The sequence below is a fragment of the Nannobrachium achirus genome (assembly GCF_963921795.1).
Source record: "Nannobrachium achirus genome assembly, chromosome: 10".
NCBI classification, from domain to species: Eukaryota; Metazoa; Chordata; class Actinopteri; order Myctophiformes; family Myctophidae; genus Nannobrachium; species Nannobrachium achirus.
The window spans coordinates 30044887-30060864 of NC_137819.1; the positions used below are offsets into that span (position 1 = coordinate 30044887).

Below are 15978 nucleotides of genomic sequence, written 5' to 3' on the forward strand. Positions count from 1 at the left end.
ATTTTCAAACATTTTCTACTTTTTCTTTTGGTGCTTTAAGTACATTTTGATGCCAACACTATTAATTTTTAGTTTGAATCCCGACTTTAACTTGTCTTTTTTTATATATAGCAGTAGCCTATTGATACTTTTCGACAAAACAGAATAGGCCTAATAAATAGCCTAACATAAAATGATCAACACAAAATCCACAGCAATCATGTGTCAGATTGTTTGTGGATAATGTTTATCTGCTTAAATACAAAACTAAACTCTTCTTCTCCATCCAACATGGCTTTGGACTGTCCTGCGGTCTGGGGGACTTGTTTCCATTGTGGTCCTATATGTATTCAATTCATAAACATAGCCTAAAAATAACACCAAAATAGGCCTGCGAACAATACATGAACAAAGTTTTTTTTTTTAAATGAATGTTTGTTTATATGTTTATGTATAGTTTCTGCTGCTTATATAGCTGTTAAGGTGAGGCACTGAGGGTTGGGCATAGTGTTTGAAATAGTTTTTGTGAACTTGAAGTTAGGAAAGGTCAGGAATTTAGGCGCCACCTTGGCGACACACCAAAAGAAGAGGGAGACTCGCATTGCACAAAGCCACTCCTAAAAATAACACCAACATAAAATATACAAACAATACTTGTAGTACAACATAGAAAAAGGGGGCAATGAATGTTTGTTCATGTTTATGCAATTTATGTGTGGTTATAGGGTTGTTTAAGGTTATATCTGTCTCCTTTCAAGTGGATGGTAAGATACAGATAAAAATATCTGTTACAGATATTTTGTATATCTTATTATCCACTTGAATGGAGACAGATATTTTGTATCTGTTTATCTGGCCCAGTGGGAATGGGCCCATATGATATGGCATAGAGGGCCCTGGGCATAGTGTTTGGGAGGTTAAGGTTAAGACATATTTTGTTGTGAACTTGAAGTTATGAAAGGTCAAGGGAGGGTTTTAGGCGCCACCTTGGCGACACACCAAAAGAAGCACAAAGCCACTCCCATCCATATAACTCACGTGTCTGGTCTGTGTGCCTCATGCTGAGCGCTCACTCATTCACCGCCTCCTCCTGTCTGTCTGTGTGATTGTGAGACGGACAGCACAGCCACACACACACACAAAGCAGGGACATGTCGAGAGTATACATCGGAAGATTGAGCTACCGAGCCAGGGAAAAGGACGTCGAGAAGTTCTTCAAAGGCTATGGGAAGATACTGGAGGTCGACCTGAAAAACGGGTAAAGGTTAAAATAACGTGTAATATTGGAGCAATGTTTAACGGTGTAACGTAGGCCGCGGCATGTGGGGCCTTTTTCCACTGCAGGCCCCTCGCGCCACAGGCTTAATGTATACCTTATCGCACGAGTCTTTGCTTCGACAAAACTTTGCATTTTCAACCATTCGTTGTCTTTTTGACGCTTAGCAGTTGAAAATAGGGCCATATTTGCCCCACAAATGCAGTTTGTTGTTGCGCAAAAGGCTAGCGCGACGATGCATAATTTAACCAACAAGCTTGCTTAACCCTAGTTGGTGTGGGAGAAAGAAAGTTGACGCCTCAAAGCGATTTGGTGCAAATAACATTACTTTTACGTTGGTAGTGTAAACTGTAGAAAATCCCGCACATTCGCATTTCGCACATTTAGTGAGTGGCATTTTATTTTACTAAAGACAGACTGAGACTGGGACAGTTGACCGGTGGTTACACGGCTAATGCTACCAGCATGCTAATGATGTAGTTGCTAGCCATAGGTTGCTAGCTACTTGCTACTGCTAGCCTGCTGCTGCTGTTTCCTGATGATACGTGGCCATGTTGTTGTACAGCACTGTTTGGGTCGGGACTCGCGACCCATTTGTGGGTTACAGACAGATTTTCGTGGGTGCCTCATGTTTTGTTCCCTACGTTTTGTTTATTAATTATTATTCAAAAATATTTTCATAAAACATTTAATATATTTTTTAACAATTCATTTTTTCCCAGTGATTTCACTAAGAAATAAAAAAAAATCTAAGAACACAAATGTTTCAGAAGTAGAGAAAATAGCGTAGATCTGCTGTTTACACTAGTTTTGGTCCCGGGCAAATGTCTAATTTCTCTTTGGGGTCTTGAGTTCAAAAGTTTGGGAACCACTGATGTACAGCCAGCATGCAACAACAAAGAACAGTCAGGATACAAAGACAAGCGTGCGTGGCTACATTTAACACGCAGAACACTAGCTAGTTGACTGTAATGAAACCCCTTTTAGTCATTTCACCATGATTATGGTATCAATTATAGTTTCCTTATTAATTTCCCCCCAAAATAGTAGATTTACGAGGATATATCTATTTAAAGCCCGTATCAGAGTCGGGTCCGCGGTGGAGTGCCGTGTAGTCTTTTTGAGCGTTAACGTTGTAGTTTTATGACTCAAAAAGACTACACGGCACTAAGACCCGACTCTGATACAGGCTTAAGTCGCCAAAAATGAGGGTCGTGAGGATGGAATGGTTAACAAACGACGCAAAAAACCCACAAACGATATAGAAGGTTGGTTACTAGTGAAGCGTAGTTACCCTTTTGTTCACTGTATTTACAGTATGTTGGCGGACTATGCCGTTTTTTCGGATGAAATTGGAACATGGACTGTCTAGTTCAGAGTCAGACACATAATTATGATTTCTCATTTTCAGTGTATTTACTCATAGTTCGGGGGTCTCTACACATACTAACAAAAGTGACACTTGGAAACTGCATATACAGGGGTCTTCAACGTTTTCAAACAAAGGACCCCCTTAGTTGAGAGAGAGATGAAGCAGGGACCCCCACAATCTGTTCATAGATTCAATATAGTTTTATTGTTTGACAGCACGATCATTAGTGTATTTTGGATTCATGTTAATGTGTGTTTTCAAATATCTACCCACTTGAACGTTAAATAAACTTGACCTTTCACTCTGTAATTAATCTGCTCTTTTTCGTTGTGAGCTTATAGATGGGGAAAAGAGCAGATCTTTGGCTAAAGTTATCAGAATATGGACGCTAGGGTTCAAGTGGCTAATATAGAAAAGGGGAGTTTCTATCACATATTGCAGGTTTGGAGATTTAAAGGACTCCCTCTAGTAACTCTTAGGACCCCCTAGGGGTCCCAGACTCCCTGTTGAAGACTCCTGCACTACACTGTTGTTATTCTGCATTTATTAACATGTAGCTTTTGTCATCATTCTCTTATCTTGAAGGTATGGGTTTGTCGAATTTGATGACCCCCGTGATGCAGATGATGCCGTGGACGACCTCAATGGGAAAGACCTGTGTGGAGAGAGGGTTATAGTGGAGCACACCAAGGGACCACGGCGAGATGGAGGCTATGGTGGTGGTGGCGGAGGAGGAGGGGGTGGTGGTGGTGGAGGGGGCGGAGGAGGAGGAGGCGGAAGAAGTAAGTTCTCATTAAAATGTCACTTTTGTGGATTTGGGAATCAATGTGATTGTGGAGGGCTTTTCATCCACAATAGAGAATCACTGTTAAATCACATTTCTTGCATGAATTTTTATGCTTGTCCTTGGTGGCTGATGTGCATTCAATTCATATCGTACTGTTTTGAAGGTGTATATTTGGGAAATCATAACATTTTTTTTACCATACCTATCTAAAGCTTCGTACACACCGCCGGCGAATTGGCGAATAGCGAATTAGCGTATAATTCGCCTTTTTTTAAAACCTTATAAAGTCAATGGAAGCATCCACACCAAACGCGAATTTCGAAAAAGCGAAAAGGCGTCTGTTTTTTATTCGCCCTTGTGTCGAATTTAGCTTACGTTCAAAGGCGAATTCCTCTCTCTCTCTGTATCAAAGTAAGCTCACTCTACCCTATTTCAAGAGAGAGAGAGAGAATGGTGGAGGGACCTTCACGTTACATTGAGGCCGAGGGGAACAGTGTCTTTCTCCTTTTCCGTGTCTCGTCTGCGTGGCTGCTTGGGAAAAGTAGCCTACTCGAATGTCTTATTACTGGTAAAAGCATGGTTTATGTGTTTGTTATTGTAGGCTACTGTATATCTGCAAAAAGACTAATGTTTTAAAATAAATCGCTGGGTATTAAATAGCCTACAATAGGATCCGAAATGAGTGGATTAGAAGGAAAGTACTGGAAATTCGACTCAAGTACAAATACCTACAAGTACAGGCTACTCAAGTAAATGTAGGCTACTTTTAGTTACTTTACACTGACTTTCTTTTTTTACAGACCGAAACCCGTGACATGTTGTCCCGAAATCCTTTTATTTCCGAGAGACCCGACTATTTAATCATTATTAAAACCCTCTTTCATGTAACTCACTGCAGCCGTGCAGCGTGCGCTGTTAACCGATTGACAGGCAGAAGGAGTCTACCAAGGAATCTATAATATTAAGATCGAAACAAAAGCCAGAGATTAAAAGGAATACTTTTAGGCTATTTTCTAACTACAGGGAGTAAAGTCATGGTTTAACTTGTACGCGGCTTTCTCATCATCCTGGCAGCAGGCTACGCATCACGCATGCATTACGCACGCACCATCTTTTCCCCCTGCTGTTTAAACTGATCCCAGACCAGCATTATCATCTCTCTGTTACACAGCCATTCATCTCGCTGCCTCACGGCTTACAGACCATGATCCTAGGTCAGGCCAGCCTAAACACAGCCCACACGTTAAACAGAACTCCACTTGTTCGTTCCTTATAGCGCACGCCAGCGCGCACACACATACATTGATTGATTGCTTTACAGTTTGCATAAAAAAGCAGAAAGTACACACACAGTACGGGTCCTCTTGGGTCCTCTCGGGTAATACACATAATGATTGGCAGCCCCGTATTCCGAGGGTGATGCCTGCGGTCATTCCGACCCGGCTATGATAAAACACTGACCGACCCTGTCTACTCTGCCCCGGCCGGAGCTGAGGGGAGGGGAACGGAGAACGCGTGTTGTCCTTTCTCCTGTGGCTATGCAGGGCTGCAGGCAGATATCGCCCCCTCGTTTTTAGGCGAATTAAGCGTATATTATACGCATATTCGCGTCGCTTTTTGGTGTGTATGGAAAAGGGCGAATGGCGAATTCTTCGCCTTTTTGGTTCGCTTTTTCACGTCGCTTTCGCTAATTCGCCGGTCTGGACAGAGCTTTAGCCTTTGGTACAACACACATTATTCACTGTAAATTTGAAAAGCGTCTCCACTTTAAGTGCTTCAGTATTTTGCATAATTCAGCCTTTAACTCAGTTTCTGTTGATTGAATTAGCATACAGGTGTGGCAAAGCTTTCAGATAGGGCCCCAACTAAACTATAGATTCAATTTATCTACCCTTTCTTTCAAATGTATCCAGTGTAAATGTGTACAACTGTGCAGTATTTCATAGCACTTGAAAGTAAGGATGCACCGAGATATCTATACACACATTATTTGGTGCAAGACATTTCAAATATTGATGACTGTTGTCTTCAAGTAGTTTATGTGTCGCCTATCTGTCAAATTACATACTTTGCACCAAGTCCATCTCGGCTGATACTGATTATCGGCGCCGGATACTGATTGTCATCTGATATATCAGTGCATCCCTACTTGAAAGGGAATGGTGGGAGGTCAAATTAGACTGTTTCAGTTGATGGTGACTTTTGTGTGCACCAGAGCCACCAATGACTTGAAATTATCCTGGGATTCCTTATATTTGGTCTCTCAGTGAAATTAATAATCTAGGACCATATAGTGTTTTGGATGTGGAAATGTACATACTTGCTGATGGTTAGAAAAATGTCTTGATTTAAATATAAAACTGTTAATTTACTTTTAATTGTGATGAAGTATATTGTAATCTGTTACTGTGTTTTGTTCAGGATTTTTTATTTTGTTTAAAATGAATGTCAATATAAAGGTAAAGATTTAACAAAGAACCTCAATGTTTTAATTGAAAGAGTCCTTTGCTGACTGCCTGCCCCTATTGCTGGCCATGGTGTCCCCTTTCCAAGAGTGTGGTTTGACCATTCTGGGCCCCTGGGCAGACCAAAAAAGGGAGCCATTGTGAATGAAGACCGCTTTTCCCATTAGGCCCAGGCCGGGTGGTGAGGATACCATGGGGTTAGGAAAACAGATGTGGGTTCAGCTCTTATAGGTGCCTGAAAAAAGAACTTGTTCTTATGAAAAAGTGAAATGTTTAGTAGATGTGGTAGTTTAGAAAGTTCTTTAGTTCACCGTAAGTACTTCTTCAGCCATTGTTTAAATAATTTGTCTTACTTACTCTGTTTTAAATTAGTGCAGGGTTGTTTTGTCAATGCTACCAAATTTAATCAATATAAATTGTTGGCCATAGGCCTTAATGTTGTTCATAATTAAAAGGTTTCGTCGTCTAATAGAAAAGATGAGCTAGTCTTAAATTGTAATGAGTTTTGTTTTTTATTTATTTTTTATTTCACATTTTTAGTTAGCTCTCTATAATCTTTATTTTCCCCCTTTTTTGTTTGCTTTCCCCCAAATTTATATGGACATTGTTTTCTAGTGTCTAGTTTGGAGTGTAGTATTGTAGCCATGTCTTGGTTGGTCTCATGTCCTAATTTTTTCTGGACTTCCTTCTTTAACTTGAAAAGGTGGATATGGGCGTGGAGGAAGGGACAGATACGGCCCACCTACACGGACAGATTATCGCCTCATTGTTGAGAACCTTTCTAGTCGCTGCAGCTGGCAAGATTTGAAGGTATGTGGACGAGTCTATAATCATGTTATTTTCTAAAGCTTCTTAGGTTAAGCAGTAGTTTGGAGTTGGACATCACTGATGATTAATTGCATTAAGATGGACTTCATAAAAAATGCTTACCTTCATTTAAAATTATAGAATAGATTTGTCTATTAACAATAGATTATACTCGTCTAATGCTTGTTTTCGTCACTCATTAGGACTATATGAGACAGGCAGGGGAGGTGACATACGCTGACACCAACAAGGGCCGTAGGAATGAGGGGGTCATAGAGTTCAGGCTGTATGCTGACATGAAGAGGGCCCTGGAGAAGCTGGATGGCACAGAGGTGAACGGCAGAAAGATCCGGCTTATTGAGGACCGTCCTGGTGCCAGACGTTCTCGTCGCTCCTATTCCCGTAGTCGCAGCCGCTCCAGGTAAGGAAATCATGAACCATGGTTGTTAATCCTCACAATCCTGTAGAGCAGTGGTTCTCAACCTGTGGGGGGGTCCCCAAATTATTTTGGGGGGTCCCCAGTTGATTAACTTTATATGTGCAATGTTGTTTTCTCACTCAACAAACAAACAAACATACAGTTTAAGTCACATTTCTAAATTGACATTTCATACCTCTAAAATGACGAATTAAACATTGGCCAAATTGTCAAATATTAGAGAACGCCTGTAGACACCTGTAGATAACATGCGTTGTGAGCATATCTGCTATTTTCACAATAGAACCGTGTTATACAAAATGTAATGCCTGAACTCTTACTGCTCGTCAGCGTGGGGGGTCCCCAGTTAAAATATGATTGTTTTGGGGGTCGCGGTCTGAAAAGGTTGAGAACCACTGCTGTAGAGAATGAATATGTTTCAGTCTATGGGAGAACAAGACAAATGTATGTGTATTATAGCGCATTTCATACTGTGGAAATTCAGTGTTTTACAACAGGTGTAATGGGGAATTTAAAGAAGGGATGGAAGAAATTTCTGACAAAGAACTTATTCCCGGTTGGTTCCCAGGTCTCGCTCCAGAAGCCGCAGGTCCCGCAAGAGTCGTAGTCGCAGTGAGAGCAGCAGTCGCAGTCGTTCCCGATCCAGGTGAGACCACAGTAGCGACATAGGAAATGCATCTTATGTGAAATTCTACATGGAAAGGAGCAATATTTCACTTGACCAATCAATATAATGGCAACAACCAGGAAAACTGGTAGAAAATAAATCCTTTAGCTATTAACCCCCTCTATTTAAGATGTTTTGATTTACCAAGTTGTCTTGTCCCTAGGGCGGCTTCTCACTCCCGTAGCCGTTCCCGCAGCAAGAAAACCAAGGGAAAGGGCAAGAAGGAGGATGAAGAGCGCAGTAATGGTGCTCACAAAACCAAGGAGGGTCGCAGCCGTGATGAAGGGCGCAGTCGCAGCAGGAGCCGCAGCCCGAAGAACAAAAAGAACAAGAAAGAATCGAAGAAGAGCCGAAAAGACGAGTCAAGGTCCAGATCACGCTCTCGCTCCAGGTCTCGATCTAGGTCAGGGGTCAAGGATCGCTCTAAGAAATCCAGCTCTAAAGGCGAGCAGGCGAAAAGCGATGAGGAGGGAGGCGCGGCTGAGAAAGGCTCTCGTTCTCGCTCACGCTCTCCTGTTGAATCCAAACCCAGAGCCAGATCAAAGTCCAAGTCTAAATCAAAGTCCCGTTCCCCCACACCCGCCAAAGCCCGATCCCCATCCGTCTCCCGCTCAGAGTCTCGCTCAAAATCCCGCTCCCACTCCCGCTCACGTTCTCGTTCTCGTTCCTAGTCCTGTGACGGGACTGTCCTGCCATGAGCCCTTATCCTGTCTCCCTGTTCTCCTTTTACATTCCCCCAAAATCCTTAACCATGTGTTGGTCTGTTTTTTGTTTTTAAATATGTGTAGAATACCATACACTCGGTTGCTTGATGTCTCTCATGCAAATGCTTCTCCATTTTATTTTATTTTTTATTCAACATATTTTTCCAGTAGTGTTCTCTTATGGAGGTGTTTGACATAACGGAATGAGAAGTTAACAGTTTGTGACATAACAGGAGAACTACATTTTTGTACGTTTAAATGGATCAAAATTATGCTGATGCTGTAGTATGTGTCTTAGTATGTTCATCGCACATACAAGCATACTATTCTATTGTGCCCGTGAGATCTGTTTTCATATTGTGATATGGCATCACCTTTCGTGAAACCTTTTTATCATTTGCATTAAATAAAGATTAATGCCTGATCTAGATTTGTCCATTTATCTCACTTATTTGAAGATGAAGTGATGTGTATAATTTTACACTACACACCATTGAAATCTGAGTGCATCATAGGTAAAGTAAATGCAAAGCAAACGGCACAGACTATTTTGGTGTTGGACAGTTGTGTTGAGCTGACCGGATAAAACCAAATACTCACTTTTAGGCCAACTATTCACTCTAGTGGTGGTTCAGGGAACTGACGGCCTCAATTTCTTGCTAGCTTGTATTGTCTATAGGCTAATAGGACAGCCTTCACATTATGTACATTTATTCATTAAATACATTTGAAAGACATTTTGGAAGTATGGCAAAACTATTATAAGTCACATTTAAATTCCTCATTGACAACAGGTCCAGTTTCCTTTTAGGTTGTAGGAAAGAATTGTGGAGGCTGGAAGATTTATGGGATCTAAATATAACATTGCATTCTATGGTATTCTCTTGCAGAGGCACACATGTTTTTATTCTATTTTTTAACCCCATTGGAAAGCATCCTTTGTATTTGTCTGAGATACACAATGTTCAAGATCTAGTGACTGACTTTTACTTACCGTTATGGATATGAGAGACGAACAGATTGAAGTATAAAATCAATTAAAGTAACAGAACAAATTATCCTGACGGGGACTGCCCCATGGTTCGAACTGCCGTTGGTCCGAACAGGTTCTAATTCACCAGGTCAGCGTACCAGCGTTAGTTTTACTGAGGTTATGTTTAGGCATAGTTTTACTGAGGTTAAGGTTAGGTTTAGGCATAGTTTTACTGAGGTTAGGGTTACATGTTACCATACTGACATGTTTTGTTGTACCTGGTTTGTCAGTATAGTAAGGGATACTCCAATAGCTGAACCTGTGGGCCACATTACAAAAAGGGCAAGGGGCCAGTTGATAAAACGACAACATTAATGATACTTGAGAACTCCTGTCTTTCATTGGCGCTTTATATTGTTGATCTTAACAACTGACACTGTTTTCTGGTAAATTAAACAGTGTTATTGAATTGGCATGAGATGGTAAAAAGCTAAAGCCATTTTGGGTTTAAGTGCCAGTTCTCTGCACCAGTTTTTTTGTCCCTTGCTGAGGCTCATCTTCGCTGCTTCTCTGAATGAGGGCATGCAGTTTTCCATTCCTGGATGATTATTCATGCAATTAATCTAATTTTTTTTAATTGATTGGTGGTCCAGTCCAAACAGCTACAGGCCAGAATTGGCCCACAAGCCTGAGTTGGTCACCCAGTCAGGCTAAGCTGGATTAGCCTGACTGGTCAAGCTGGTCAGCCAGTTGATTGGCTGGAATGACCAGCAAAGCCAAAACTGGACGTTGCTGGCCAGTCCAAAAGAATAGCCTATACATCAAAGATGTGATTGTGAGCACTGGTTTGGGCACTAAGTCATTGACCAAGTAATGGTGTAATACTCAGCAGAGTTACCATTACCAGGTTTTGACAGCTAAACTACAAAAGAACGACTCAAAAGCATCATAAGACAAATATGTGCTTTAAATTCTGGAGTATTTCAACTTTACTACTCAGAGGTGGCATGTTCAAGCCCCACTCTTCCCACAGTTCAATGATGCACTACTTTGGAATTTTCTATGCAAACATATACATTGGTGGCTCAAAATTAGCCACTCTGAGAGTGGGCGGGATCTATGGTCTGGAACCAGGCAAGCTCAAAATGTCTTTATGAATGCATTGGGCAGTCACACATTCTGAGTTATGGTAGCTCTGTTGGAAAAGCTCTTGACTCATCTCATCATCAGAAGGTCAGTGGATCAAATCCCAGCATCAGCATTTGTGGATCTGAGCAAATGACACTGATGGCTTGATTTTTCTCTCTTTTAAAAGGCCATTGTCATTGACAATGTATTGGGCGCTTTAAGTTAGTTATTTCAAAAACTACACATTATTTCAAAGTAAAAATCTCAAGCATGCATGTCCACAGTAAGGTGGAATTTTTGAATTGTGAATCAAGTTGCTCGGTTAAAGTATATAGGAACAGCGAGGTGCCAAAGTTTCCAGATTCAAGTTTTAAAAGTTAAATATCTCCAAAACTACAAAACATTTCAAAGTAAAACGTTCAAGCATGTGTGTCGGCACTTAGGTGAATTATAAAAAGTGTGAATGGAGTTTCTAGGTGAACGTGTTTTTTTGAGGTGCACAAATCTGCCATTGAGTCCCATGTTAATTTTCCGAATTTTGTAAGGACTATATCTCTAAAACCATGAAACATTGCAAATATTCATTTTCAGGCAAACATTTCCACAGTAAGCTGAACATGATAAAGTTTGAACGGTGTTTCTAGGTGTACGTTTGTAGCTCTAGTAGCCTGCCAAAGTTTGTACTTTTTCCATTGACAATGCATTGGGCGCTTAAAGTTAAATATTAAAAAAACTACAAATTATTTCAAAGTAAAACTCTCAACCATACATGTCCACAGTAAGGTGGAATTTTTGAATTTTGAATCAAGTCGCTAAGTTAAAGTATGAAGGAACAGCAAGGTGCCAAAGTTAACAGATGTGGGGTTTAAAAGTGAATTATCTCCAAAACTACAAAACATTTCAAAGTAAAATCACACATTAAAATTGAACCTTACTGTGGACTTGCATGCTTGAGACTTATACTTTGAAATAATTTGTAGTTTTTGAAATATTTAACTTTAAGCGCCCAATGCATTGTCAATGGAAAAAGTACAAACTTTCGCAAGCTACTAGAGCTACAAACCTACACCTAGAAACACCGTTCAAACTTTATCATGTTCAGCTTACTATGGAAATGTTTGCCTGAAAATGAATATTTGAAATGTTTCATGGTTTTAGAGATATAGTCTTTACAAAATTCCGAAAATTAACATGGGGCTCAATGGCAGACTTGTGCGCTTCAAAAAAACACGTTCACCTAGAAACTCTATTCATACTTTTTATAATTCACCTAAATGTGGACACACATGCTTGAATGTTTACTTTGAAATGTTTTGTAGTTTTGGAGATATTTAACTTTTAAAACTTAAATCTAAAAGATTTGGCACCTCGCTGTTCCTACATACTTTAACTGAGGAACTTGATTCACAATTCAAAAATTCCACCTTACTGTGGACATACATTCTTGAGATTTTTACTTTGACATAATTTGTAGTTTTTGAAATATTTAACTTTAAACGCCCAATGCATTGTCAATGACAATGGACATTTAAAGGAGAGAACAATCAAGCCAAAAGTATCAATTTCTTGGTACTGGGATCTGATCCCATGACCTTCTGATAATGAGTCAAGAGCTTTTCCAACTAAGCCACCCAAACATACATACTCTGGGTGCCCAGTGCATTTTCATAGAACTTTTGAGCGACTCATGCATATCTTTACAAAGAACATTCCAAAGTACTCCATCATCAAACTACAGGTAGACTGGGGTTTGAATATGGAACCTCTATGCTGAAAGTCAGATTATTAGACCACTCAGGGACGGATTAACCGCCGCGAGGGCCCCTGGTCGATAATTATTTAGGGCTCCCCCCCCCTCCCTCCCGACGCTCACTACCCAGCTCGGATTTTAAGCCATGATGATTATATGTGGGCCAAGAAAGCACCCCGTAGACAGAGGAGGTGACGTCAGAACATGCCCATATATGGGCATTCCCAGATCACACTTGCAAATTAATTACGTCCTTGTCCGTTTTATGCACATATATGGAGATCCCTGTCCCAATGTCATCACTATCAAGGGCATATCTTGGAATGCCCATATTTGGTAATGCCCATATGGGCATGTTCTGACATCACATTGTTGACTATCATGAAGGGATCTCCATATATGGGTTAAATGGTCCGATATACGTATCACGATATCACTGGCCAGATGGTCAAGAATTGGCGCGACCACACCCTTTAGGGCTAGGTCGCCCCGAGGCGTCTTACTTGTCCAGCCCTAGATAGACAGTGTGCCATAGCAACATTACTTTTAATTATGACACCACATAAAAATGTAATATTTCCAAATGATTGATTGACCATTAAATAACCTTTATTTTTCCCTTTGGAAATATTTGCTTTCACATCAGGATGCAGTGGCGTAACTAGCGCGATGCAGCCAACGCATGCGCATTGGGGCCCATGGCGTTCAGGGGCACACGCAGGTCGGAGGAGAAAAAAAAAATCTAATAACAGACGGAGCCTGGCCCCGACACCGCTGTTCTGTCCAGTGTGACACTGTCTGCTGCTTATATTTCCTGTAGTAGGCTGCTACCATTTCAAAATAAAACATGTGTTGAATGATCACATTACAAATATCCAATACAATGACTCTTGTTTTGAAATGCCCGCTGGTATGACAGGAAGCAGCTTCCTGGAAGCTCTATAGGGCACCTTAGTGCTGCTGACGGAACACAGGCTGAGGAGACGTTCTGACTTCTGAGTAAAAACAACACGTCGGGCATTATGGAATACTAGTAAGACACCCAAGGGTGGAATGCGACCTCAGGGTGACATGCAACCTCGCCCTAAAGGGCGAGGTCGCGCCAATTCTTGACAATCTGGCCAACCACAGCGTTTCTCTGACGATTCTAGTTGTTGTCATTCTGGGGGGAGTTTGTTCATGTTTTTGTGAGGGTATCAACCCTAGGAGCTCAGCACACTCACAGAATCTTGGCACACTCACAGAAACAATGTTATGCCCATACATGGAGTTCCCTGACTATGTTATGTCAAAACATGCCCATATGTGGACATTACCAAATATGGGCATTTCCAGATATGTCCTTAATATTGATAACATTGGGACAGGGATCTCCATATATGGGCATGAAACATATGTTAATTAGTAAATCCAAGCTTAGGTTTGATGCCTTGGGATTTCTATATTTGGACATAAGTGTGTACCCAATAGGTCATCATCTGGAAAGGTAGGGTGTAAATCAGAGTAAAGCAGGCTTTTGAGCTAGTTAGGGTCAGAGATTGATGACATCAGAAATCCCCATATATGGGCATAAAGGGATTTTGCTTTTGGGAATGCCCATCTATGGCATTTTTATTTTATTTTATCCTTTATTAATAAAAATACATGTATGTATCCATATACATATGGAGTTCAATATTGATGTTTTTGGAGAAGGTATGTTGTAAATGTATGCTACTTAGTAAGGGGCCTCGGGTTAGATACTCTTTGTATGGCCTCTGGAGGTCCTTGGCGTCGGTTAGTAGTATGCCCAGCACATAAGATGTGGGACGTCACAAAGCCTGCGGCCATGTATCATTTTCCATCAGGCCTGTTGGTTTTCACGCTCCAGTGCGGCGTTCATGCGCTGCAAGTCAATGGCAGACTTGGCAGTCAGACAGACAGCCATTGACTCCGGCCTAACAATGGCTACTTTCTATGACGGTAGTCCCATATGACATGATGGACTGGACTATCTCCATATATAGTGTTATCCACATTTCGTGTAGCTGCCCTGTACAGGAAGTGATGTCACAACTCGCTGACATCACACTGACATCACAGAGGCTTCGGAAGGACGGTCACGAGGCTTCGGACACTCAAGCGACACGATTCTTCAGAGTATATGCGACCTTCGGTCGCAATAAAGTTTCAACAAGACTTTGAGGCAACAGTTAATATTTGCCATGCTCTCTGAAACCAAGACACTGTGGAATATGGAACAAAACGTGCCCAACTGCTCTTGTTGTTGTCATCCTCCTTACTTTAGCAGGTGAGTTAAGTAATTAATATAAATAATGCTGTTTTGCAGTGATGCATCGCTGTCAGTTAAACTGTGCTGTCATTAATGTAGGCCTAGTTTTCTTAATGGATGATATTTATAATGCTGTTTTGGAAAAACGGCATGGTGATGTTTGTAGTGTGTAGAGTAGACTAATGTCAAGAGTAGTTGTGTTGGAGAGTGTCTCAATTTCAAAGCTGGGGAAGAGGAGTTCATGAGTTCTTCCAGAGAGAAATGGAGACAGTGAGACACTAAAACTTGGTTGGGCTACATTTTGTCATGAAAACCTTAGTTGGCGAGTGTGTAAATGTCTTCTTTTGTACTCCCGCATTTGCGCAAATTAATTGGCCGTGCGGGGGGGGGGGGGGGGTTGTTGTTGTTGTTGTTGAGGGGCATTTGGTGAAAATCTCGCATCGGGGCACACCGGGGGCTAGTTTCGCCACTGTCAGGATGTAAGGATCATTAGACTCCCTCCCCACTGTCCCCAGTCAGTTAGGAGTTTGAATGAATATAGAATTATGTGCAGGATGTAATTGCGACCAAAGTAGTATACTTTGTCGTAGTATACCATGATACATGTTGAGGTTTGTCAGTCAGTCAGTACACATTCTTACAGTCTATTGGTTGTTCCCTTGTTACTGTGACATCACAGGTGATATCACCTATGTAAATGTCCATATATGGGTATTCCCCATAATCTCTTTTATGCCCATATATGAAGATCCCTGATGTCATCGATATATATCACTGGCCAGATGGCCAAGCCATGGCCCATATCTGTGTGGCTGGTTCAGAAACTGAATTAAAAAAATATATTTATATTTTTCATTTAAAAGCAAACCCCTCTCTCTGGGTGGGGGGGACGACGGGACGACAGACAAACGTTAGTCCGGCCCCTGGCCCTTTGGGTTTCTGACAATATGGCCCCCTGAACAATTTAGTTGAATACCCCTGCTGTAGAGTTTAGAGAGGATCTTTTAGAGTTTGGATGTGAAAATGTCAAAAGCTTTGAACCCTAAATCATATCGCTTGTGCTTTAAAGGCTTATGGCCTGTCTACATCAATGCAACTCCTTGCAACCGTAAAGCTATTTCCCTGGGGAAATAGCTCTGCTGGACAGCATGGACAGAACAGAGTCGGATGTCACAAGCAACACACAACGATGTGTGTAGTGTAGATTATGTAGTGGCTACACCTGCCCTGACTAGTATCTACAGGAGACAGCAGACCTGAGCTGTGTCTCAAGTCCTTAAATCAAATCCTATTTCCTTGCTTGTATGTTAGTCCCTCCTTTGAGGAAATAGAGAAGAGGAGACATCCCATTTCTGATGA

The 15978-nt window shown here is 41.3% G+C and overlaps 1 protein-coding gene across 1 annotated transcript; it reads left to right on the forward strand.

The window, feature by feature from the left end:
* The first annotated feature begins 1050 nt into the window (after positions 1 to 1050).
* srsf4 (serine and arginine rich splicing factor 4) lies at positions 1051 to 8924 on the forward strand. The gene is made up of 6 exons (XM_080735747.1): positions 1051 to 1237; positions 3213 to 3409; positions 6583 to 6689; positions 6890 to 7107; positions 7694 to 7771; positions 7956 to 8924. The coding sequence occupies exons 1-6, from the start codon at positions 1131 to 1133 to the stop codon at positions 8461 to 8463; spliced, it is 1215 nt and encodes a 404-aa protein (XP_080591873.1). The 5' UTR covers positions 1051 to 1130; the 3' UTR covers positions 8464 to 8924.
* Positions 8925 to 15978: the final 7054 nt, after the last annotated feature.